Source organism: Pseudozyma hubeiensis (assembly GCF_000403515.1).
Source record: "Pseudozyma hubeiensis SY62 DNA, scaffold: PHS9, whole genome shotgun sequence".
In the NCBI taxonomy this organism is placed as follows: Eukaryota; Fungi; Basidiomycota; class Ustilaginomycetes; order Ustilaginales; family Ustilaginaceae; genus Pseudozyma; species Pseudozyma hubeiensis.
In genome coordinates, this window is record NW_012133791.1 from 281,317 (window position 1) to 305,872 (window position 24,556).

General features: G+C 56.9%; 13 protein-coding genes across 13 annotated transcripts; 7 read left to right on the plus strand and 6 right to left on the minus strand.

Annotated features, from left to right (window-relative positions):
- Window positions 1-21: 21 nt before the first annotated feature.
- On the plus strand, window positions 22-2,361 carry PHSY_000721 (hypothetical protein; the record flags this gene model as incomplete). Its single annotated transcript, XM_012331355.1, has 1 exon — window positions 22-2,361. The coding sequence occupies one exon, from the start codon at window positions 22-24 to the stop codon at window positions 2,359-2,361; it is 2,340 nt and encodes a 779-aa protein (XP_012186745.1).
- A 337-nt stretch (window positions 2,362-2,698) lies between these two features.
- PHSY_000722 (electron transporter) lies at window positions 2,699-3,100 on the minus strand (the record flags this gene model as incomplete). Its single annotated transcript, XM_012331356.1, has 1 exon — window positions 2,699-3,100. One exon carries the CDS (start codon window positions 3,098-3,100, stop codon window positions 2,699-2,701), a length of 402 nt encoding a protein of 133 aa, XP_012186746.1.
- Window positions 3,101-3,612: 512 nt separating this feature from the next.
- PHSY_000723 (hypothetical protein) lies at window positions 3,613-4,266 on the plus strand (the record flags this gene model as incomplete). The annotated part of the gene is made up of 1 exon (XM_012331357.1): window positions 3,613-4,266. The coding sequence occupies one exon, from the start codon at window positions 3,613-3,615 to the stop codon at window positions 4,264-4,266; it is 654 nt and encodes a 217-aa protein (XP_012186747.1).
- A 677-nt stretch (window positions 4,267-4,943) lies between these two features.
- Window positions 4,944-5,765, plus strand: PHSY_000724 (20S proteasome subunit; the record flags this gene model as incomplete). The annotated part of the gene is made up of 1 exon (XM_012331358.1): window positions 4,944-5,765. The coding sequence occupies one exon, from the start codon at window positions 4,944-4,946 to the stop codon at window positions 5,763-5,765; it is 822 nt and encodes a 273-aa protein (XP_012186748.1).
- Window positions 5,766-6,005: 240 nt separating this feature from the next.
- On the minus strand, window positions 6,006-6,526 carry PHSY_000725 (hypothetical protein; the record flags this gene model as incomplete). The annotated part of the gene is made up of 2 exons (XM_012331359.1): window positions 6,006-6,124; window positions 6,214-6,526. The coding sequence occupies 2 exons, from the start codon at window positions 6,524-6,526 to the stop codon at window positions 6,006-6,008; spliced, it is 432 nt and encodes a 143-aa protein (XP_012186749.1).
- A 341-nt stretch (window positions 6,527-6,867) lies between these two features.
- On the plus strand, window positions 6,868-8,754 carry PHSY_000726 (methionyl-tRNA synthetase; the record flags this gene model as incomplete). The annotated part of the gene is made up of 1 exon (XM_012331360.1): window positions 6,868-8,754. One exon carries the CDS (start codon window positions 6,868-6,870, stop codon window positions 8,752-8,754), a length of 1,887 nt encoding a protein of 628 aa, XP_012186750.1.
- Window positions 8,755-8,954: 200 nt separating this feature from the next.
- PHSY_000727 (aspartic peptidase) lies at window positions 8,955-11,277 on the minus strand (the record flags this gene model as incomplete). The annotated part of the gene is made up of 3 exons (XM_012331361.1): window positions 8,955-10,368; window positions 10,483-10,903; window positions 11,061-11,277. 3 exons carry the CDS (start codon window positions 11,275-11,277, stop codon window positions 8,955-8,957), a joined length of 2,052 nt encoding a protein of 683 aa, XP_012186751.1.
- A 945-nt stretch (window positions 11,278-12,222) lies between these two features.
- PHSY_000728 (NAD-dependent histone deacetylase) lies at window positions 12,223-14,997 on the minus strand (the record flags this gene model as incomplete). The annotated part of the gene is made up of 1 exon (XM_012331362.1): window positions 12,223-14,997. One exon carries the CDS (start codon window positions 14,995-14,997, stop codon window positions 12,223-12,225), a length of 2,775 nt encoding a protein of 924 aa, XP_012186752.1.
- Window positions 14,998-15,257: 260 nt separating this feature from the next.
- Window positions 15,258-16,646, minus strand: PHSY_000729 (hypothetical protein; the record flags this gene model as incomplete). The annotated part of the gene is made up of 1 exon (XM_012331363.1): window positions 15,258-16,646. The coding sequence occupies one exon, from the start codon at window positions 16,644-16,646 to the stop codon at window positions 15,258-15,260; it is 1,389 nt and encodes a 462-aa protein (XP_012186753.1).
- Window positions 16,647-16,903: 257 nt separating this feature from the next.
- On the plus strand, window positions 16,904-17,863 carry PHSY_000730 (hypothetical protein; the record flags this gene model as incomplete). The annotated part of the gene is made up of 2 exons (XM_012331364.1): window positions 16,904-17,546; window positions 17,652-17,863. The coding sequence occupies 2 exons, from the start codon at window positions 16,904-16,906 to the stop codon at window positions 17,861-17,863; spliced, it is 855 nt and encodes a 284-aa protein (XP_012186754.1).
- A 214-nt stretch (window positions 17,864-18,077) lies between these two features.
- Window positions 18,078-21,047, minus strand: PHSY_000731 (potential zinc finger protein; the record flags this gene model as incomplete). The annotated part of the gene is made up of 1 exon (XM_012331365.1): window positions 18,078-21,047. One exon carries the CDS (start codon window positions 21,045-21,047, stop codon window positions 18,078-18,080), a length of 2,970 nt encoding a protein of 989 aa, XP_012186755.1.
- An 823-nt stretch (window positions 21,048-21,870) lies between these two features.
- PHSY_000732 (hypothetical protein) lies at window positions 21,871-22,374 on the plus strand (the record flags this gene model as incomplete). The annotated part of the gene is made up of 1 exon (XM_012331366.1): window positions 21,871-22,374. One exon carries the CDS (start codon window positions 21,871-21,873, stop codon window positions 22,372-22,374), a length of 504 nt encoding a protein of 167 aa, XP_012186756.1.
- Window positions 22,375-22,606: 232 nt separating this feature from the next.
- On the plus strand, window positions 22,607-24,425 carry PHSY_000733 (hypothetical protein; the record flags this gene model as incomplete). The annotated part of the gene is made up of 3 exons (XM_012331367.1): window positions 22,607-22,685; window positions 23,530-23,697; window positions 24,232-24,425. 3 exons carry the CDS (start codon window positions 22,607-22,609, stop codon window positions 24,423-24,425), a joined length of 441 nt encoding a protein of 146 aa, XP_012186757.1.
- Window positions 24,426-24,556: the final 131 nt, after the last annotated feature.

Sequence of the window (24,556 nt, forward strand, 5' to 3'; positions counted from 1 at the left end):
TTCCTACAAAGACTCGCAAACATGCACTTCACCCAGGCTCTTACCGTAGCTCTTTCGCTTTCGGCCGCCGCCGTTAAGGCTGCTCCTCTCCGAACCGGTCAGGAGACCTCCTCCAAGCTTGCACTCCGCTCTGTGCACGAGAGCCAGATCGCGGCACGCGGCATCGACAATGCTCTTAGCTCGCAGCCGATCCAGGCTCGTGGTCTTGACTCTGTCACCCATCTTCGTCGCGCCATCGACGTCCACTTTGGTCACCTCGACCCTCAGGCACGCGACCTTGCCTTGGTCACCGAGCTTCACCGACGAGGCCTCCTCGACCAGCTGGTTGCTGCTCTGCGCGACCTCATCATCACGCTTCTGGGTAAGGGTGGTGGAATGAGTCGTCGACAGGCTAGCACCGACCAGCTCGAGCAAGCCATCCACCAAGTCACCTGCATCCTCGATGCTCTCTTTGGCAACACCGATAACTCCTGCTCGGACGTCTTTGGTGGAGCCACGAATGCTACCAACGCCACCGGCGCTGCCACTGCTGCTGGCAAATCGCCCGTCGAGAAGAAGCTCGCAGCACTTGGTGCTCAACTTCGAAATGCTACCAGCATCACCCAGGCCGTGGACGGGCTTATGGCTCACAACGTCACTGCTGTTCCCAAGCAGAAGGGCGACAAGAAAGCCGACAAGAAGGCCGCCCAAAGCTCCACCACCACTACCGCTGCTGCTGCCCAGAAGCGCTCGTTCGAGTCGCTCGAAGCGCGTCAGAGCTCGGGTGTCGAGGGTCTGCTCGTCGCTCTTCGCGATGTCGTCGACACCATCCTCAACACGCTGCTGCCCATGGCGTCGCGTGGCAACGACGACACAACCACGTCGACCTCGTCCGCTCGTTGGCCTCCTCAGGACTGCCCTCCTCCGACGCCCAACGACGGCATGTACCGCCCCGGATGCCCAGGTTACGGTCGCCGTGACCTCGCCGTCCGTAGGAGCATGGACGCGCTCGGTGAGCGCGACGCCAACATTCTCCAGTCGGTTCTGCCCATGATCGAGATGCTGCTTCAGCAGCTTCCTCAGCTCATCCAGTCGATGTCGTCGTCTCCCACCTCGTCCGCCGCCAACTCTGCGGCCACTGCCGCGTCGGCAACGGGCAGCGCCAAGGGCGCTTCGCCCACCGATATGGTCGACAACGCCTTTTCGCAGATCATGTCTGCTCTCGGCTACGCCGACAGCCCCAGCCCGAGCCAGGGCTCTTCGTCGGCCGGCAAGGCTTCCGCCACCAGCAGCGCCGCAGAAAAAGCCTCGGCTACTGGCATCTCGTCGACCGATGGTGCCAGTTCGGCTGCACGAAGTGCTGCCAACCTCAGCCAGAACTTTGCGCGCGATCTGCTCAACGGCGACGGCATGAACCTCGGCAAGCGCCAGACGGCCAACCCTACCGGCACCACCGACGACGGCAGCATCGGCAGCGACAACTGCGATGCCAGTGGCAACTCGGGCGGTATCAACGTCAGCCTGCTCAACAACCTTCTCAACGGTCTGCTGAGCGGCTTCGGACGACGCAGCGAGGAGTACGTTCCCGTCGAGTTCTTCAAGAGGCAGACGACGGGTGTTACTGGTGACGATGGCAACGCCATCGGCAGTGGTAACTGCAGTGCCAGCGACAATTCCGGTGGCATCAACGTCAGCCTCCTCGACAACCTCTTGAACGGTCTCCTTTCTGGATTTGGCCGTCGAGATGTCAGCGACGGCGACAATGCCAGCGACAACCACGGTGGCATCAACATCAGCCTCCTCAACAACCTTTTGAACGGTCTTCTTTCCGGACACCAGCGTCGTGACATTGGTGACGGCGACAACGCCAGCAACAACCACGGTGGCATCAACATTAGCCTCCTCGACAACCTTCTGAACGGTCTGCTTTCCGGAGCGGCCCGTCGAGATGTTGGTTCCGAGACTGCCGCCCCCCTCGAAGCCCGTGCCGACTTTGCGCCTGTTTGGAAGCAGATCAAGGCACTCGGCAACGAGCACTTCCACTCTGCTCGCGATGTCTCCACCGATGAACCTGCCACCAAGCGCGCTGCCGACAACACCGACGCACCCAACTTCACCCCTGTCTGGGAAGCCTTCCGCGACCTCGTCGACAGCGGATACGAACAGGCCGCCGCCCACACTGCCGGTGCCGAACGTCGTGACGCCGCCTCTCTGAAGCTCGACTACAAGCCTCTGATGAAGGCTGGTGTCAAGTTCGGCAAGCAGGTGTTCAAGTCTTTCACCACGCACCACGCCAAGCGCTCCACCGACTACAAGCCATTCGTGGACGCTGCTAGCAACTTTGCAGTCACCGCTATCAAGGAGATGTTCCACAAAGCTTAGTTGGAGATCTCGCTGATCAGCCCCCTCACCTCCACGTCCTGTGTAGGACTCATTCCCCATATCCCACCTTTCCCCCTCCAAACGTCACCACTTGTAGGATGATTACGCTCTAGTTGGCAGAGCAGATCGCAGACCACCCTCAGGAAGGGTAGAGCGAAGCGAACCTGGATAATGCAAAAGCAAAGGCAAAACAAAGCAGACAACCGTTACGAAGTGTGTGAAATGAGCGGCTGATGGTTTGAGAATGTGTGATTGCGTGTGGTTGCGGCGGACGTGTTTAGAAGGCGTCGGTGTCACGGGTGCACGCACCGATATGAAGTCTGGCGGTGGCGCCGAGTTACCGGAAGAGTGGCAAGCTCGGCATCCGCTCTTTCAGAAAACGTGGCGTTGCCGACAAGGCAAATTTTGAAAGCCGAACGTGCATAATCAGTCGCACCGAAGCGCCGCTCGTTGTGGGCTTGGAGGCGGCTTCCTCAACAACGCAAGCTGCAGGTGAAGACGGGTGAAAAGCGAAACACATCGCCGTCGACGCACAAGATTCGTTCGCCGCTAAATCACCGTCAGGAGAATGAGAGGCCGGTTGTGCATCAAGAATCGCATTTACGGAGAGGAGTGAGAGCCAAGCGTCTTCTTTGTGCTTCGGCAAGGCCCGCGCTGAAATGGAAAAACGCTGCTGGTTTGCCGTTCCGTTGCGACGGAAGCGTGCTGCGTGGCTCGTGCAACACACGCCGTGGTGCATGCTGTCTCGGCTCGCATGGCGCCCTTTGCGTTCCTGGAAAAAAGGAAAATCTGGGACAGAGCTTCGACAAATTGAGCTGCTCCTTTCAACATGCACATGTTCGTCGTCCCCTCGAATTACCATCAAGAGTCATCGAGGCTGGCCACGCAACTGCAACAGTCCATCACAGTCATCACTGGGACGGCATTGGACCGATCTTGGAAACGGAGATGAGCTGATCCCTCCTTTCGTCCAGGCGCTCTACGACAAGCAAGCCCGCGAAGAAGCTTCCTCTCCTTCGACTCGAGCGCCGGCCTCAACGTCCCGGCCGCCCCACCTGCCATCGCTGCGCTTTGGGCAAATATCGACGAGTCTCACGCAACAGTCTTTCCGTAGGCGCTTCAAGCAAAGATGAAGGAATCTCGCGTCGTAATCATGGGAGGTGAGTTCCCCTAGCACGGGCAGCTGCCATCGCCGCAACGAGCGGTAAGCCTTTTGTCCCAAGCGCATGAGCTCTCCATCGCTGACCCTACATGCTCACAAATTTGGAAACAGGTGGAGGCGTCGGCAAGTCGGCATTGACCGTGCAGTTCGTGCGGAACGTGTTTGTGAGCACATACGACCCGACGATCGAGGATACGTATCGCAAGCTGCTCGTGATAGACGGTCAACAATGCATGGTCGAGATCCTCGATACGGCAGGCACGGAACAGTTTCTCGCGCTCAAGGAGCTCTACATCAAGTCGGGCCAAGGCTTCATCCTCGTTTTCTCACTCACATCCCTGGCCAGCGTCAACGAGCTAGGACCGTTACGAGAGGCAATCGTTCGCATCAAGGATACCACAGGCGTCCCCATCGTGCTGGTAGGCAACAAGGCGGATCTGAAAGCGGATCGACAGGTGCCACGCGAGATAGGCACCAGCCTGTCAAAAGCGTGGGGCAACGTTCCGTACTACGAAGCCTCTGCACGCAAGCGCATCAACGTCGACGAGATCTTTGCGGATGCAGTGCGACAGATTCGGGCTTTCGATGCACTCAACGGCAAGCCGAATAGTGGCAGCGGCAGCTGGCATAACTTGAAGGCAAATGGATCCGCCAACAGCTCCAAGGATAGTAAGATGGTCAACGGAAGCGCTTTTGCTGGTGGCTCGCGCCCGAGAGATCGGAAAAAATGCATCATCATGTAGTGCAGCAACGTAGGTCACGAAGACGATCGCACATCAGTGCTCCTCATGTCGCGTCTGCTCACGATCTGACCGGACCTCGATGGATTGGCTTGCCGGCGTGCAAGACAGAGTTTTGTTTGTTACCCTCTAGATACCCCTTCCTTGCTTGGACTCTCGCTTGCACACATTGCCGAAGTACCTCTTCCAAGTCACCCGCGCAGGAAAGCAATCGACGTGGTCATGGTGCGTGGTTGCAAGCCCTGTAGACCGACGTTGAAGCAGTGCGTACTATTGTACTTTGTCTGTGTGAGCTTGCTGAGAAGAAGCGGCTATGCTCGGTAGGTGTCAAACCTCCACACACACTGTGTCGGCAATCTTTTTTCAGCGATGTTTGCTCTATATTGCGGTCTAACAAATCAAAACGTTGACGAAGCTGAGATCAACAAGAAATTGGGCAGCAGAACGCGTCTTGTCAAGTGATCGGCGCACAGAGCGCCTACGAAGCCCAAAGGCGAGAAATGCACAGGTCAAGGCCGAACCAACTCAAACCTGACACGCACCACTTTCCAACACCCAATTGCGCCTCCACCACACCATCTTCTTGCCTCTTCTCTTCGTCTGCTCACGACTGCACTCGAACAGGTCGCCAACACGATTCACACCACTCTCACTTCGATCCGTCTCCGAACACATCCACCATGTCGCGAAGGTACGATTCGCGAACCACTACCTTCTCTCCGGAAGGCCGACTGTACCAGGTCGAGTATGCCATGGAAGCCATCTCGCACGCTGGTACCGTCATCGGCATTCTCGCAAAGGACGGCATCGTGCTAGCAGCCGAGAAGAAGGTCACGTCCAAACTGCTCGAACAGGACCAGTCCTCGGAAAAGGTCTTTGCGGTCTCCGACAACGTCATGGCGGGTGTAGCTGGATACACTGCCGACGCCAACTCGCTCGTCAACTATGCACGCAATGTAGCGCAGCAATACCTTGCGTCGTACGATGACGACATGCCCGTGGAACAGCTTGCGCAACGACTGTGCGACTACAAGCAAGGATACACTCAGTTCGGTGGTCTGCGTCCCTTTGGCGTCTCGATCCTCTATGCTGGCTACGACGATCACCACCACTTTCAGCTGTACCACTCGGATCCATCCGGAAACTACAGCGGCTGGAAGGCTACGTGCATCGGCAACAACAACGGCACAGCCACCTCGTTGCTGAAGCAGGACTACAAGGACGATCTGAGCATCCAGGACGCCATGGCTATGGCTGTCAAGATCCTGAGCAAGACCATGGACAGCACTTCGTTGGATAGCGAGAAGCTGGAGTTTGCGACATTGACGTTGAATGCAAAGAGCGGATTGCCACAGACGAACATCTTCAAGCCCAACGACATCGATAGGTTGCTGCAGAAGCACGGGTTGGCCAAGCCAAAGGATGAGGAGGAGGCGGCAGCAGCAGCGGCGACAGGACAGACATCGACCACCGGCGAGACCGCCATGTCGGTCGATTCGTAGATCAGCAGCGCCATGTCCTAGGCCGCTACCGTTTGTTTCTTCTTGTTTTTTTGTACCACTAGCATCTCTTACTTTTCATCGACCAAGTCGATCATGAATGGTGCGTGCTGCCTTCAAAGGGTGAGGAATTGGCCATTGAAAAGGGACTCAGGTCGAGTAATGCTTGGGCCAGACAGTTGAACTCAGAGGTCAAGATGTCTCGGAAGATGCGAGTTAGAATTGATGTTGTCTACAGCGTGCTCACTCCTTCTTTCCACCGTCGCCCTTGTCACCGCCAAACAGATCCTTCTGACTGTTCATGATGGCCTGCAGGCGTTCTGGTGAAACGTCGACACCTGCGTTCTTGAGTTCTTCCATCACTGCATACGAGATCAGCCAAGTAAGAAGCCCCAAGGTCAGTTTTTGTGCTCAGAGTGACAGAACTCAGAGTAGCTCAATCGAAACTCACCTTTGGTGGTAGCATCTCTGACTTCCTGGTTCTTGGCGAGCTTGACCATCTGCCACATGCTCGGCTTCTCACCCGTGTGCAGGTCGACACCGTTCTGCTTCATCACTTCCACCAAGTTAGAGATGGCCGAGAGAGCAGAGGGAGAGTGTGCGAGCTTTTCGAATCCAGGTGGAAGCTGGGGGAAGGAGTTGGGTGTCGGAGAGGAGGCGTACGTGCGGAGCAGGGATGGTCGGGTCGAGGCGAGGGCGGTGCGTGAGATGGAGATGCGTGACGTGGGCGCAACGGCGCGCGTGATGAGATTGCGGGACAGCATGGCTAGTTGTCAAGGCGATTAACACGAGGGAAGGTGACCAAAGGAAAGGAAGAGGATGTGGTGGCAAGAGAGAGGTAGGACGAGGAGGAAGAAGTTGCTCGCTCAGCCTCCACCTCGATCCAAAACCAGATCCGTATTCCGAGTTCTTCCCGACGACTTTTTTCGAGAACGAGACCCTGAATTGGCATGCTTCAGATACTCTTCTTCGCACCAGTCAACATTCCCATAGCAACTCGACGCTGAGGTATCGAGCGACTCTGAGCTGGACCCGCAGCAACGACGCTCAGGGGTGCGAATCGGCAATATAGATCTCAAACATGTCGGCGTCAATACGAACAGCCATGTTTGCGAGATGTGCCCGCTCCACCTCAGCTCCATCACCATGGCTGTCCTCTACCGCTCGGAAGCTACGCCCTCTGCCATCGCCTTACGTCCCTCGCAGACAGCCTCTCGCAAGCAGAAGTATCACATCACAGGCTGATGTCTCCTCATCATCCTCAGCACCGGAGCCCAAACCTTACTTCGTCACCACACCCATCTTTTACGTCAACGCAGACCCCCACATCGGGCATCTCTATTCCGACGTAATAGCCGACGTTCTTGCACGATATCACGGGTACATGCGATCCGGACACTCCCGACATGATCGCTCAGGCGAACTTGTTCCTGATTCAGACGCTCCTTCAATCATCATAACACCACTCCTCAGCACTGGCACAGACGAACATGGACTCAAAGTGCAAAAAGTAGCCGAAGCGGCTGGAGAAGACCCGCGCTCCCTCTGCGATCGTATCAGTCAACGCTTCAAACAGCTCGCGGATGCCTCCAACATCAACTACACCCGCTTCATTCGTACTACCGACCCAGACCACAAGTTGGCTGTCGAGCATCTCTGGCGTGTCCTGCGCGATCGTGGTCACATCTACCAAGGAAGTCACGAAGGATGGTACGCCGTCTCGGACGAGGCCTTCTACCCGGAATCGCAAACCAAAAGTGTCGTCGATAAGGACGGAAACGAGGTCAGACAGAGTATCGAAACGGGAGCAAAGGTCGAGTGGAGTCAGGAGGTGAACTACAAGTTTCGACTGTCCGAGTTTCAACAACCGCTGCTGGATTGGTTGAGGGCGAATCCCAAGTCGATCCAACCTAGGCAGAAGTGGGAGGAGGTGGTGGCAGAGGTGGAAGGAGGCTTGATGGATCTGAGCATAAGTCGACCTAGTTCCAGGTTGAGTTGGGGGATCAGGGTGCCGGATGACGAAGAGCATAGCATCTATGTTTGGGTCGATGCGCTGACCAACTACCTCACGGTCGCCGGATACCCATTCTCCTCTTCCTCAGCGCAAGACGAAGGCAACCTGGCTTGGCCAGCAGACGTACACGTCGTGGGAAAGGACATTGTTCGCTTCCACGCCATCTACTGGCCTGCCATGCTCCTCGCTGCCGGTCTTCCACCACCCAAAACCATCCTGGCGCATTCGCATTGGACCATGGGAAAGGCCAAGATGTCTAAGTCCCGAGGAAATGTGGCGAACCCGTTCGACGCCATCGAGATGTTTGGGCTGGATGCATTGAGGTACTTTCTCATGCGCGTGGGTGGGAACTTCGGCTCGGATTCGGACTACAACCCGGCGGTGTTGGTGGAGTATCATCGCAAGTATCTGCAGGGACAGTTGGGCAACTTGGTCTCGAGGATCTGTGCTCCCAAAATCCACGCTAGGCTAGACGACTTCCCGCGAGACGAGATCACAGGTGTTCTCGCACGACCTTCGTTGGAGCAAGTGGAATCGCACCTGGACGAGGAAACGCTGTCAATGTGCCGTGCGTTGGAATCAGCACTCATCGAACTACCCAGCAGGGTGGACTCGCTCATGCAGGAGTACGAAGTCGGGAAAGTGCTCGAACTCATCCTTGAAGACACCATCGCGAGCACCAACGAACTCATCCAACGCCTGCAACCTTGGTCCACCCAAACGCACCCCGTCGTCGTACTCGAATCCATCATCCTGGTCACCGAAAGTCTACGAATCTCCGCCTTGCTGTTGACACCGTTCATGCCGGACAAGATGGCCGCGTTGCTCGATACGCTACGCATACCAGAGGCGAAGAGAAAGCATCCCAAGGATCTGCTGGTTCGGGATGACAGTGGCAGACTCGTTTCACACGTCCTGCAGAGAGGGGTGGGAGAGGGGAAGCCTCAACCTCTGTTTCCGAGGATCGAGCTGGCGTGACGCATTGCAAGCAGAGACTCAACTCAATCTAGAAACAAGTGGGGCGTGCGCTGGAGCTGCTCATCTCTTCGCGCAGTCTGTGTCAAACGTATTTTTGCTGAGGTACAAAGAAAGAGTGAGATTGCTGGACTCGTTCGAGCAAGATCAGAAGTTCCTGACAGTGGTACAAAGATCATGGAGGTCCAGATACAGAGAGTCCATTAGAGCACGAGGAGGACAGCGCCGGCCAAGAATGCAGCAGCCGAAGCAGTGCAAAGACCGACGATGGTGTTGAGAGAGCTGGCACCGGAAGAAGAGCCGCTCGAGCCGCTGCTTCCGCTGCTGCTGCCGCTGTTGCTGGACCCAGCGGTGAGCGAAGGGTTCGATGTAGCTACGGCGCTACTTGCCGAAGGGACGGGCAAGCTTCCACCGCCAAACACGCCCGTCGCCGTAGCCTGCGATGCGAACGAGGTACTACCGGTAGGAAGAGGAAGACCGCCTCCGGCTCCACCACCCATCGAGCTGGCGCCACTCGAGCTCGACTGCGGCGTCTGCGAAGAAACGGCGTTCGACGTGACCGTGACAATCTGCGCCTCGCTACCCTTCAGGCTGGCAAACCCAACCCTTCCGGTACCGTCAAACACCGAGAAGACGTTCTTAAGGAACGAATCGCCGACGATCCACTGAGGAACGCCGTATGCGCTCGAGCCGAGATCGATCTCGAACAGCGCACCGAGGCAGGTCTGCGAGTTGGTGTACGGGTAGGGACCCAGGTTGAAGTCCTGCGCATTCATTGACCAGCTCTTGCCGCCGAACGTCATCTGGATGTTGAGGTTGGTGCTGCACGGGAAGAGGTAGTAGCCGGACATGCCGGCGCTGCTGGCCGAACGGGCGCCGCTGATCTGCGAGTAGAAGGCGCGGATCGAGGCGGACGGACCGCCGATGAGCGTGGTGCCCGTATCGATGGCGGCGAGAGGGCCGTTGCCGATGTTGGCGGACTGACCGTTGACGGTGATGCCGTCGAGAGGGATGGTCCAGTAACCCAAACCTTGCTGGTTCTGCAGGTTGTTGGGGATGCTGGTGTAGGTAATGTCGCCGTTGTACTGGTTGCTGTCGATCCTGCCGAGCGTAAAGACGCCTCCGGGGCTCTGGATGTCGTTGATGTTGGGGTCGTTGGGGTTGATGTTGTCGATGTTCCGCGCGAGCTGGAAGGTGAAGGCGTTGGTCTGGAGCACGCCTTGCTTACCGAGCACTTGCCAGAAGGGAGTCGCGCCGCTAGTGGAGAGAGACTGGAAGCCCATACCCATGATGCCCGAGGTGGGGTACTCGACCGTGTTGGCAGCGACGGCATTGGCCTCAGCAAAGGTGAGGTTGTTGACCGTGTAGCCGGCCAACGACACTTTGTCGGCAGCGAGGACACCTCGGACAGCACCGGTTCCGTAAGTGATGGAGAAGGGGGTGGAGGAGCCAATGTTGGTGGAGGAGGCGCGCGTGTTGTACTTGTTCAGATCAGAGTCGCAGTTTTGGGCGGTACCGCAGTCCGAGTCGACGAGCCAAAAGTCGGCTGAGCCGGTGTCGAGGACGACGTTGAAGTTCTGTGCCGGGGTTCCGACCGACACTTGGGCAAAATAGTAACTGCAACATTGATATATTGGATTGATTGAAAGTGGGTGTCAGCTCGTTTCTCAGAATCGACGGGATGAAGCCGCATGAATTTGTGTGGGCGGATGCTCCGAACATTCTACATACCTGTCGGGACCCACGTCGGTCAATCCGATGGTCTGACGCTTCTGATTTGAGTTCGCGGCGCCGTATTTGCTCTTCATGACTTCGGCCTGTCGCAGAGCCCATTTTTTGGTGATCTCGGGATCGCGCTTGGTGATGTCCGGGTGAAGTCCATGCCTCTTGTAGACGGGGACGGAGACCGAGCCTTGCGAGAGGTCGTTGATCGAACGACCGGCCAGACGAAAGGCCTGAGCAGTGGCGAGGTCCCCTACAGACTGTTCAGTGTTGGCCTGGAATGGCAAGACGTAGGCCTGAATCGACGAAGCGCACACCAACGCAGCGGTGACGGCCGAAAGAAGCGTCTGGAATGCCATTGTTGTGAGATTTGACAGCAAGAGATGGGAGAAGGTGATGCGGCTGAGCTTGTAGGTATCGAAAATGTCTTCTGATGGCAGGAGCGCGAGGCGATGAGGTGCTGCTGGGTGAAGGATGGATAGCAGCAATCACTTGGAGGGAATGCAGACGATGTTGGTGGCAGAGGGACAAGGAAGGGTCTCCCGGCGCTCCAAAAGCTAGGGTCCATGATCTTTGGGTTTGGACACTTGCTTCTGTGACTGTCACCGACGTCACTTTCGATTCATCGATGCGAAGGTTGCGCATACGTCCCGTGCAGATTTGCAAGGTGTACGCCGAGGCAGGCTGAAAGACGGTCGAGAGCTCGGCAACCGACGGAAAGCATTGGTCAGACAGAACGCAGGCGAGGTAAGTCGGTCGCTGTTGCTGCGCTGTGAGCTGTCGGTTTCTGCGGCTTGCATGCATGGCCTCGTCTCGTTAAACCTCGGCGACAAGTCGAGACTTCCTTTTCGGGGTTGAGCCGAAGAAAGCGGTGCGTCAAGCACAATGCAATGCACTGCAGCCGCAAGGAAGTCGTGCCTTCTCACAGTGCGGTTGGATGCCGGCGCTTGCGATTTTCAGAAGCTGAGCTTGGTCTGAGACACAGCGCAGAAGCAGACAAACGCACGCTCGGGGTGTGGAGGATTTCTGTTTTTTCGATCTGCGACGCCTTTCGGCACGTTGACTGACGATCTTCACCTTGCTTGCAACCGCGCTGTTGAGACCGCATTCACGTCCTCGAGCTCAGCAAGTGAGAAGCCATCAGCGACTGGAATTAGCGAAGAGAATTCAGCCGCATTTGCATCCCTCCGTCCGGCATCGCATTCCGACCTTGTTCAAATGGAGCCGTTGAAAAGTCCAGCTTGGACACCGGCAACGATGACCGTTGCGAAGTCGTCACCGTTTAGAATACTGCAGGGGCAACTCCGCCTAAGCGAGCAGCGCATGAGTTTCCGAGGACAACACACTGCACTCGAGGCGAAGACACATCTCAGAAGAAAGAGGTTGGCCCGTTCAGAGCGGATCTAACAACTACAAACATAAGAATCTCGCACAGCGCTGCAGATCACCTTCTCGCCGTTGCTTCCGACTTTCTCTTGGCAGCCAAGCTTTTGCCAAGGCGAGGGTGGCAGGTGATGTTGCCGAGGCTGAGGGAGGAGGGAACTGTAAGGGGATGCACACTACTTCCGAAAACATGTCACGCCACGCTCACAGCGCCTTGCTCCTCTGTCTAGAATCCAAGTGTGAGGACAGGGCTGAGTCGGGGCCATAAGGTGGCTGCAGGGTCTAACATGGCCTTGCTTGTAAGCATCACGCGAAGACGATGTTGACGCTCGGTGTGCAACGACAATGATTTCAAAACGTAGAGGCTTACATCCAGGTTTCTTCCGAGCTTGAAGTCGAATTGCCACCAAGCGGTTCCTGCTTCGCAGCGACTCCCTGTTCCGACCAAGCAGACTGCGACGCTCGCACCGGCTCGAACCACCCTTTTCGTTGACCGTTTCGTCGGGTCTTCCAGGACCAATGACGCTGCATCACCTCTTCCGTTGGCATACCTCGCTCGCCCAGCCAGTCTACAATCCATGCGTCGAGCGCGTCCATCTGCTGTGTCGCTACAGCCGGCGGAAAATTCTCTTCAATGTCGAGCACCGTCAGTGCTAGGTGCGTCTGTGTCGGCGTTACGTGCAAGTATCGCATGTAGCTGAGAGTGTCGACGATCTCGTGTCGGATTGACCTAGCTTTCGCTTCGCTGTCAGACGAATGCTCGAGGTGGAGCAACAGTCGAAGATAGTGCTCAAACAGTTCGGGCGTGAACACCAGGGCGTCCAAGTTGGCCTCTTCTGCGGCGGCTGACGACTCGTCGACTGCCTCTGCATTGGGTGATTGGAAGACCGATGTCAGCCAACCCTCCATCCTGGCCCCCATCGAATCGTTCGAAAAGATCCACCCTGTGGCACCTTGTGCTCCCAACACCTCACGCAGTGTGTTGCGGTGTTCGGCAAGTTCGGGGTGTTTGCGGTGCAGCATATCTCTGAAAACCTGCCGGCCGCGCTGTGCGTCCACGTTCGAGCTGGCCTCGTCTGTACACGATGCTTTGAGCAGCATCGCAAGCACGGGCGCGTCCGGGAAGCGTTTGATCGTCTGTTGATAGACTTCCCACAGCGATCCTATGCCTTGGGATCCACACGAGTGCAGTCCGCTGAAGACCACTGTGGCGAGGATCGGATCGGGTTCGACGCGGTATCGCCTTGTCTGGTCCGTCGGGGTCGGCGTGCCGGCGGGTAGGAGCATATCGACATCTACGAGCTCCGTCGTCGAGAAGTTTGGCACCTCGATAGCTTTCAGCTTGTCGCACTGGTGCGCTGTTGTGGGTAGTCCCTGTTCGCACCAAAGGTGTAGCTGCTGCATCGCTTTCTTGACATCCTTCAAATGGAATAGGTTTTGCAGCAATAACGAGAGGTTCGCAGCATTTGGCATCACGCCGCGTTGCAACATGGCGTTCCAGACCGTCAGTGCACATTTGGATCGTTCCCGGATGAGAAGGCCGTGCATCACTATTGAGTAGGCGTATGGATCTGCTCTGCGCTGCAGCATCGCACGCGACAACCTGTCGCCCTCGACGAACGATCTGCTTTTAGTGAAAGCATCTCCGCCCTTAAGGAAGATGCCGAGCATGGAGAGAATTTCACCGACGGGAACATCGTCGCTCTTGGCCATCACCTCAAGCAGGTCGATGCAGTTGCCGGCAAGCACCTCGTCGATTTGCGTGCGTGTTCTCTTCTGAGACCGATCTCGTGTCATCTCCACCAGTTGGGTGCGCCAGAGCCGCTCGCCTTGCAGATACACTCTCCATGCATCCCGACGACCTTCCCTAGAACGCACCAAGGCTTTCGCGAGGAGCTGATAGTCGGATCCCGTCATCTCTGCCCCATTGCTCCGTTTGAGATGCTCGTATTCGTCGAACCATTCCCACGTGCGCGCGTAGTTGCCGTCGAGTCCTGCAGCAAAGATTGCGCATCGCAGCGTACGCGATCGGAGCTCTGCATTGTTAGCAGGATGATGGCGCAGAAGGCGCTGCATCAGCTCGACGTGGGCAAAGTGAGCCGAAGAGGAGGTTTGACCAGGCGACAGTCTCATCGAATGCTCGATGCTGCGAATGCATGCTTCCACCACTCTGTCGCGAATGATGTCGAACTTGTCTGTCTCTTGTCGAAGTGCCAGCCAGTCCACGACTCTTGTGATGGCTTGACGTGACCTTTGGTCGGGAATGCCTGTACATCGCCGCGTGAAGTCGTATACGAGCTCTGGCGACGATGCCATTTGCGCCGGAAACTTTTCAAAGAGGGCCAGAAGCAGGTCCGTCAAGCGAGGTATCAAGTGCAAGGTGGACCCGGATTTCTTGACTGTGAGTCGCGACAGCACAACAAAGCCAGACCGAAGCACCTTGAAGAGGGAAGTGTCCCCAGCCTCGACGAGGTGACGAGCACGGAAGACATTTGAATCGAGGATTGCAAGAGCGTCCGAAACCTCGGAAGGCGTGGAAACCGTGTTGATGGTGCGCTGAAGCACAAATGGAGGCCATGTGTGATCGGGGATGCTGACCATGTATCTGCGAGCGTCAGGCCAGCTCTTCGCCAGCATCGCATTTCGGTAGGAAAGGAAAGTTTGAACGTCCACATTTCGAATGTCGAGATACTGCTTGAGTATGGCTGCGAACTCAGTCTTGGGCAAAACAGCGGCTGACCATGCGGAAGTCTCGAATTGCACCTCTTCTAGATTCCTTGCCTCGTGACGAATCTCGCTCGAACTTTGCGGCGCTATCAGTCGCATGAGTCTGTCGAAAGGAACTCCTTGCAGGGCCTTGAGCGTGTTTGGCTGGAGTTGCCGCCTGACGGCGAGCTTTGGTCGTTGAGAGAGGCCATCACGAGGAATCAAAGTTGGATTGCGGCCGATCTTTTTCGAGCCTTCCGCTAGGGTGACTTCAGCATGCGTGAGTGTTGTGATTTTCGACGTTGCTGAAGCGGAGATGGAGCGATGATGTAAATGCCCGCGGTCGAGTATGAGTCGCTGTGTCCTCGTTCTTGCCGCACCACGCGAGATCGCCGCGATGCCCACACGCGACGTCGGATGACGCAACGCCGTCATGGTTCATACGGGACCGCTCTGGCTGTCGTGAGCTTATGCTCGATGCATGGTGCTGGTGATCGGCCTCTCCTGACAGGATCCGGAGGGATGCTTTGGGATGGAGGATGTGTCTCGAGAAGCAGTCTAGCACATTGACCTGACAGCCTTGACTGATACTCCGAATTCCGGGCTTCTTGTGGAAAAAAGCCGCGATGCCTTGCAAACCCGAAAAAGCGCGAAGAAATCGAGGTCTCGAAATTCAATTGATTACATTGACTGGATCACGATGGTTGAGCATCCTCGGCTGTCTCTATGAGCTCGATGGCTCGAGTAGCAACAATCTCAGCAAACTCCCGGCTGTTGATGTGATGATCGATGACCTCAAGACTGATCCCAGACTGGCCCTCTCGAGACTCGTTGCGTTGCTTGACCGTTGCTTGTATACTGTCCAGAAGCGCATTTCTCGCTTCCGGGTCATCCCAAACACCATCTTTGCCGTCCATAGCTGAAATACCGGTCCTGGGAAAGAGGACTCGTGCCAGCGCTCCTTTCTTGTTCTGAGATATCTTCTCGACGAGATATCGCCCAAGCTCCTTGTTCTGCTCCACCGAGGTGCGAACCAGTGTCACCTGGCTGTTGTGCTCGTACACCGGCGTGCCATCTGTAGTGTGATGCAAGGGGCCCTCACCATCCTCAAGCTCGCAGCGGGCGGGCAATGAAGACAAGGAACCAAAATTGATCATATCCAGGGCACCGACTGAGACGATCTGGGGTACTTCTTTCTCGGTAGCTGCGGAAAGACGATCTGGACCAGCAGACAGGACGCCACCGTAAAGGTGATCGCAGATCTCTGTAGTGGTCAGGTCGATGACGGCGGCAAAGTAACTTTCCCGAATGAGACGTTCCATACTGCGACCTCCAGAGCCTGTTGCATGGAAAGCGACTGGCTCGTATCCTCTCTGCTTGAGCAGCTCAGAGATCTGATTTACGGCCTCGGTGGTGACGCCAAACATGCTGATTGCGATCATCGGCTTGTTGTTGTGCTGGTCGATCGATGACACCGCTGATTCCTGTTGCTTTTTGGACGCATGGCATGCATGCGCCATCCCAGAGATGGCAGCAAGAGCGGATTGGAGCGTTGTCAGGGTAATAGTGTTCAGTGATCCAGATATGTCGCCGATTGAAGGCATGATGCAGATGTCACTCTCGCCGAGATACTCGCTCACATCGCCACTTGCCATGGTGGTCAGCATGAATTTGGGCAATCCGATGGGGAAGGCAGCGTCGCGCATGATCGAGGTCGCAAATGCTGTGTTCTGGCTGCCACCGAAGGAGGCGATGGCATCCAGCGCTCCTTCTGCATGAAGTCGAGCAAGCTTGCCAAGACATGCTTCTCGAAGAGCATCACGCAGAGCCGAGCGCTCGGTGGGGATAACCGTGTCTGATTCGTCAGAGTGACTCTTCAGCAGCTCCTTGGGTCGATACAGACCGGATCGTGCTCCGAGGTTGAACGATGACGGACTGTCGAGAGGTGATTTTGTGCTGGCATCTAGGACGACGACTTTGCACCCATGTGCTTCGAGCCAAGTGGTGGCAAATTGATATTCTTCTTTCTTCGTGTCCAGAGTACCTATCAGCGCCACGAGAGGTTCACTTTCGTTCGAAGACATTTGCGGTATCTACACAATCGCAGTTGCTTCTTTCGATGCGGCGATATGACTTGTAGATGAACATGGTGTCTTGCATGGCGAGCTGCAGCTGCTGGACCCTTGAAAGACGCCGTCACCTCGGTCCGGAAAAGGTATGTGGAGGAACGGGCGCACGGGGCACGACGAGCGGCTCAAGTGTTGCCGAGAAACTTTCATCACCAACCTTCCCTCCCTCTCGCTCGCTCGCTCACTGGCATGCATCAGGTCTGGTCTGAATCATGTCTAGCTACAGCGGTCCTCCGAAAGATCGCAGGGAAGCCGTCGAAAGGCTTCGGGCCACTGCCAAAAGCGGCAAACCCATCATCGGGTCCGGCGCCGGTATCGGCTTGACGGCCAAGTTTGTCGAAAAGGGCGGAGCGGATCTGATCATCCTCTACAACTCGGGCAGGTATCGTATGGCAGGTCGGGGCTCACTGGCAGGACTCATGCCGTATGGCGATGCGAACGCCATCGTTGTGGAAATGGCAGCCGAGGTGCTTCCCGTCATCGATCACACACCCGTGCTTGCCGGTGTCTGCGCCTCGGACCCCTTCCGATCGATCCCAAAATTCTTGCGTCAACTCAAAGACATTGGCTTTGTGGGCGTGCAGAACTTTCCCACGGTCGGCCTGATTGATGGTAGCTTCCGACAGAACCTGGAAGAGACTGGAATGGGGTACGATCAAGAAGTAGAACTCATGAAGCAGGCAAAGCAGCTCGGACTCCTGACCACACCGTACGTCTTCAACACGGAGGAAGCCGAAAAGATGGCCAACGTCGGCGTCGATGTGATCGTGGCGCATATGGGTCTAACGACCAGTGGCAGTATCGGTGCTCAGACCGCAATGAGTTTGGATGATGCAGTCGAGCTCACTTCAAAAAGTACGTGGATATCAGAGCGGGCCGGGTGAGAGCAATACAGGCGTTGTCGCTGCTGATACTGATTATCCCTCTAACAACACTCTCGTGCTTCGACTTTTTCGACAGTCACGGCCAAAGTACACTCGATCTCGCCAGACATACTGGTGCTCGTACACGGCGGTCCCGTCGCTTCGGCTTCAGATGCACAGTATGTCCTCGATCGAGTACCTGATCTCGCTGGCTTCTACGGCGCATCGAGCATGGAGCGACTCCCCGTCGAAGTCGCGCTGCAAGAAAGCATGAAGGACTTCAAGAATCTCAGGCTTTCTTCCAACTAAGTCAACAATCACATGTCCGTATCAACCGTGTTCGATAAGTTTCTTCGGGATTGCGATGTTGAGCGGTCGATGTTGCACAAACGTACAGATAGCATGTTCCTCGGGCGCACGGCAGCATAGCAAAGCTCTCGTATTGATTATAGAATCGAAAAGTGTGAATGAAGGATCAAGCTTCAACTGGTTTGCGATCGACGCCGACGAGTCAACCCTTTCTTCAATGACCGGGACTTTCCGAGCCGTTGCGATTGTCGAAGCTTGCTGCAAACCGAGTCGATCCCGCACCTGCCGATGTCGATGGGCGTCGGGTGAGCCCCTCCCTTGTCGAGCCGCGCTGGTCATGCGCCAGCGAGCGGCGACGGTCGGAAGCCTCCCCTTCGTCATCGCTGGATGCTCCTCCGCGCGAAGACGATACACGGCTGTACCCGTTGCCGCCAAATTTAGGGGCAGGAGCATCGCCTGATGTCAGAGGACGCGACCACGCGCTTGGTCGTAGACCGCTTCCTCTCCCGCCTTCACCTTGCAACAGTGCGGCGATCGAGCTCGAACCGCGCCGACTGGGACCATGCGAGGACTTGAGAGGAGGAAGCGTCAGCTCGCGGCTAGCAGCAGGCAGACCGCTGCTTGATCCGGGTCTCGAGCCGCTGCCATCCTCACGACCGCCGAATCCAAGAGCCGAGCCGCTGCTCGAGCCAAGCCTGCGTGAAATCACGTGTGCGTCCGGAGCCGTGCTCGAGCTCGGCCTTCGCCAGTCTGTACCAAACGCACTTGCATGTCGGTCGGCAGACGGTCGCAACGAAGCTGAGCTGCTTTCGCGAGGCAGAGGCGGCGGCTGGAACATGAACGGCGAGGCGTTGTTGGTCGGACTGGTTCGGAGCTCGGAGCTATCGGTCTGCAGTCTCGGCGGAGCAACCGTCTCTCGGGCGTTGTAAGAAGAACCAAGCCGAGGACGATCGATGACCGGTCCGGTCAATTCGTATGCTGAGCCTCGACGCGAGGCGCGCGAATCTCGACGATCGTCCAGATGCGCCAAACCGGATGTCAGAGGCGGAAGGTCACCTCCATTGGCTTGGATCGAGCCGCGCGTTTTGCCGGCCATGGATGATCCCGAAGTTAACGGGCGACGCTCGCTGTTCCATGGAGACGATGAGGTGATCGGACGGTCGGTGAGCTCTGAAGCTGTGGGCAAGCGCGCTTCGCCACGTGAGCTGAACGAAGGACGCGAGGATCGCAACGAGGAAGGCGGCAGAAACGGTTTGGACGCTTGAGCGCCATCTGGATTGTTGGCGCCAGCTGGGCTGGTGTAAGGTCGGTAGCTGCCGCCCTTTGCCTCATCGTCTCGGTCGAGCTCTGCCGACGTTGCCAGCAGCTGTTGGTCGATGCTTGGAAGTCTTTGTGTGGCCATGGAGCCGGGACGACTTGCGCTGAGCGCTGCAGCTGTTCCTGGTCGACTGGCACTAGGCGTGATGGACGACAGCGGTGGTAGAACGGGACGATTGTGCGAAGTCAGAGGTCGACCGCCGTGGGCGCTGCTGGGAGGGCGTCCGTGTGCGCTGCCAGGAGGCGGCAGGAGAGGAGCCGAACCTGCGTCGAACGATGCGCGAATGCTACCGCGTGACGGAGGTGGACTGTCGGCACGTGCACGTTTGGCCAATGTCGGCGTGCGCATGTGCAGATGAGCGGACAGCGTAGATTCGTAGTGAGATCTCGGATCGGCCTCACCATCGGAAAAGCCGCTGTGGTACTGCGGCGCGAGCTCCTCTCCGTCAGCCGGCACATATTCGGCGTTCGAGCTGCGCCAGAATGGATTGACAAAGGCGGGTGGATGAGTGGCGCTGCTCGCAGCATCTGCGGCGGCGTAATGGCTGCCGGCAAGAGCCGTCTCGAGGGGTGGGCCCGTCGGTCGCCAGCTTTGCACTGGTGCTGAAGCCGTTGCAAGCTGTCCCGAGAGGCGCCTTTCGGCAAGCACGGCGGTTGACCGACCGTAGGGGTCGAAAGAAGCCATGTATCGATCCGCATGACCTTCTGGCAAGGCATCGGTGTGATAGAGTGGCTGCGGCGGCGCGTACTCTGGTGCAGGGGCAGCTTCGCCTGCATAGTACTGCGCTTCTTGAGGCGTAGCGTGTGGAGGAATGTCGAAGGACTGAGAGGGAGCGCCGTAGGGAGCAGAAGGAGCAGGATGTGATTGATCGGGGGCCGAATGGCCGTACTGGTGGCCTTGACCAGGCCAGACCGCCATGGAGGGAGTGTTTGCTCCGAAATGCGTTGGTGCAGAGATGGTCGGCGCTGTATTGAGACCATCAAAGGCAGCCGAGTAGCCGACGTTCTGTGCGTACATGCCGGGATTTGAGGCTTCCGAGTGATTTTGCGGCGTTTCTTGAGGCGACGAGGGCGATCCAGATCGCTCATGGCCGGCACCACGCGCAGCTCTTGTCGCTGCGCTCGTCTTACCGCTACCCTTGCCCCTCCGCGCTGTATGATTATGGCTGGCGATCAGAGCGCCTGGCGAGCTGCTCTTGCCGAGAACTTGGGCATGTGCATGTTGAGCCTGGGCGGCGGACTGGGCGAGTGAGGCGTGAAGTGACGAGAGCTCTTGCATCATGATCTCGTTGCGCTCTGGCATGTCGGCGTGCACCGTCTGGGCGTGCTGGCGGAGATTATCGAGACGCGAGAAGGCCTTACCGCAGTGGCATCGGAATGGCCGTTCTCCAGTGTGCTTACGGACGTGACGGGCGAGATGCTCGCTTCTCGTAAAGACCATGCGGCAGTCGCCGAAGCCTCTGCACTGAAACATGGTGACGTTGCCGCTCGCATCCGTCTTTTGACCGTTGGCATCGTCGAGCGAGCCGTCGGTCTGCGATACGGAGGTTCTTTGAGCTCTGCTGTCGTGCTCTGGGGAATCATCCCGGGCACGCTTGGTCCGAAGAGGCGGATGCTGAACGCCATTCATGTTGTCAGCAGGAGAGTGTGCGAAGCGGTCGATGCTGGAGGCCGCTTCGGTCGCAGGATGGCCGTTGCTTGCGCTGTTCATGACTTGCGATGGGTACGGCGCGTAATTGGGCTCAGGTGCGAAGGCCGGCTGTGGTGGTGCTGAAGCCTCTGCGTAGAGAGCGCGAGCTTGTTCTTGCGAATTGGGTGCAAAAGCAAAGGGCCGATTGTCGCTGTAGATGGGCTCACGATAGGACATTGTTGCTTGCTGCGATAGGCGAGGAGGAAACGATGCGGATGGAGCAGCTTGTGTGTTGGGCTCAAGCTTGACCGCAGTGGTGGTGTAAGGTTGCTCTGGACGGGCGGGTGCATAGGCTGGGTTCACAACGATGCCGGTTGCAGGTTGAGGTTGACGCGGATCATTATAGAAGAAGCCATGATTTGTTGCGGCCGAGGCGGTTTCCATATTGTACTGATCGTGCCTGGCCTTTTGGAAACGTGGATCGGCGTGATGGTTGGGAAAGGCGCGGTGCTGCTCCATTCAGCGAAGGTAGGTGGCCAAACGCCTTCAGGTCTGCAACGAGTCTGAGTGTGCTGCTGCTATGTCTGCTGTCCACAGAGGGGGCGTGGGATGAATCGAGGCGCTGGTCATGCAGAGAGGCGTCGACGAGTAGGATTTGGAGGAAACCAAGGGGCTCGCCTCGTGGCGCACAGGTCAAGCAAAGCGTGGTACGGCTCGAAGCTCGGCGAAGTGGGAGACCCGCGAATCGTTTCGGGTGATAAGCTGATCGATGTGCATAGGTTTGCGCAGCGCACGGGAATTTCGGGATCAAGCGAATATCGTTCGGGAGAGACGACGACTTGTGTCGAGAGAATGCAGAGACTTCGGGAAGCGATGCAGGCCGTCGTTTGATCGCGCACGGTAGTTTCTCGCCGATTTGCAGCAGAGAAGCGAAGATGCAAAAGCACCGAAGGATAAACAAAGGATCAGATGCGCTCTAGGTGTGCGAAAGCTGTTTCGATGCGGGAGTCGCACAGGATCAAAGTGCGCACCCTGTTGGATGGATCGGTCGGGTGAGCCGATGATCCGGCGTATGGCAGCAAGCGAGCAGTGTTGGTGGCGCTGGACTGAATGGATGGAAGAGGCGTCAGGTGAGCCGAGGCAAACCTTGAGGCTAAGCAAGATTCCGGGCTTGCCACTCCGAGTGGAAACGGAGTCGGATGAGATCAAAGAAGCGGCGCTCTCGTCGGGTCGAGTCGAGTCGGTACGATTCGAACCAACCAAACGGCCTGCGTCCGGACTATACGACAGTCAAAGGAGGTACCAGGAGACCGGTGAAAGGACGAATGCCGACAGCGGATGCATCCGAGAAGTGACGAACGAGATGGTGGTGGTGTCGGCCGGAATCGTTGGTGATCGCCGCTATCGACGCATCGGATGCGACGAGTCAACCACCAAAGTTGGGTGTCGCTGCGACAGGCCAGGAGAAAAAACGTCACAGCAAGGCGGTGAAAGAAGGATGAAGGTGTGCGCGTGCGAAAGCCAAAGCGAGCGTGAAGGAGAAGCAAAAGAACAGGGGCGATGAAGGAGAGAAAGGCAGGATGCGTTCAATGTGATGAGACGCTAGATCCGAAAAAGCTAAAAAGTCTCCGCTAAAACTCGAGGTGGCAGCGCTGCATGTTCCAAAGTCGCTGCAACTCAGGCAGGCAAAGCCGTCCCACACTCACGCGCTCGTCTGCAATTACAACTGTATTCTCGAGGGCGATCCGAATGCCATATACTCACTCAGTCTGCAGGCTAGCGCCCTGTCAGGTACAATGTACAGCACTGCCCAGTCACAGCCGTTGCAATCACATCCTAATGGCTTCCTCACCGACACTCTGAGGTTCATCGCAGGTAGCGGTGCACCGGTTCACTAGCTGTGTCGGTCGGTGGAGCAATCGTCGCAGTAGATCCCATGAAGAAGGGGAGGAAGACGAGTATGTGCAAATGAGTGATCATGGTGTACCAGACTACTGTATTGCGAAGATTAGACCAAATCAGGCACAGGCACGTCCAGGGCCGACCAAGTCACTACACAACCTGTAGCACGCAACCACGCAGACAGTCACATTTTTTCTTTCAGGTCGCAAGGACCCAGGACCGGGGTGGGGGGGTCTCCAAGCGCGGGACAGCACGCCGTTCCATCCGCCAACTCGACGACACAGGCTGCAATCCAAGCTCAGAATTTCGGATAGCTTTACACACACAGAGCGCGGCCACTGTAAGGGGGGTACGGCGACACGAGATGCACGACAGAGGCGGGGCTGAAGTGCAGAGAATCAGCCCACCACACCGGTCGGGAGCGGTCTTGCACTGCTGCTGGTGAATCAATTTCCTCTTCTTACAAGACTACTTTGTATTTTGAAATTCAACCCGGCCTCCTTGCACTGTACAGTGAAACAGAGTGCAAAGGTGCGAGAAATGCAAGAGCGGGACCACCTGTGCAGCTGGCGCGAGATCCTGCCATGAGAGCAAGGGCCGCAACGTGGGGAGGTCAAGGGGCGTGCCACAGGCTGTCTTTCGAATTCGTCAACATACCAAGTCTCCAGAGCGGACGACGATCTGCACGTGAGCATGCATAAAGGAGCCTATCTGCCAGAATACATTGTCCGTTCACGACTGGTGCAACATATGCTCTCTCTCGCTGTCTTTTCCCCTCCGTGTGTGACATGAGAGATCCATCTCGTCTGTATACCAGCCGAATCAGGATATCCCACAAACTCGGACGGCTCAGAAATACATGGCGCTTCCCCTAAGCAACAGACGAAGCTGGTTGACGCCCGCATCTGGTCGAGCTGCGGTCGAGCTGTCTCTCACAACTCGTATCCATCCCGACGTCGTAGCATCCAACTTCGTTTCTGCACTGGTAGGCGCAGAGGGGTGAGGCATATGCAATGCGCCAAGTTGTAAGTGCCCCGCACTAGACGCACGAGGCCAGCTAAATCGCCTTCTGCAATCTGCATTCCTCGCTCTCTCCATCCTCGCGCCGTTGTTGGAACCTCGAAACAAAATAGATGTTAAGATCTCATCGACGGCTTGATCATGGAACCTCATGCGATGCCTCATGTGAACAATCTGAACCGCCGGACCGGACAGGTTCTCTTGCATCTGACTCTCATCATGCGCAGGCCTGGCGGATCTGACGCTTGCGCACGATCAGGTCATTCGGTTGCTCACGATTACCGATCACAAATTGCGAAGCGATGACGGGCTGTTGGTTTATTGGGCCAAGGTCGCAAGCATCCAGACAAGCTTCCCTGGCCACCCTCGCTAATTGGGTAAGCAACTTCCTCATCAGCTACTTTAGTACACCCATTGCCAACGAGATCAAGTTCGCCTACGGCTTTGTGCTCGGCGGCTGCAACTTGGTCAAGTGCCCGATCACCCTTCTCCCACCCAGCGAAGTGTAGCTTTGTGCTCGATCCTGTGCGTCAACTCATCGTGGGCGATATCACGTACGAAGGTCACAGGCCACACACATGCAGAGACTGCAAAGCGATGCATGCTTCCAATTGGTCGAGGTTCGGCAGCATCGTATGCAAGTTCGAAGACACGGCCGAGTGCCGCTTGCGACCGAAAAAAGGATGCGCCTGAAGGAAGGGAGTCGGAGACAGCGGCGATCGAGTGCCCAAGCCCGTCCCGAAGTGCGTGCTGTGTCACACACGCTTCCGCGAAGACAATATTAAGTCCGAGATACACTGTATACTGTATGGTCGATCCCTGCT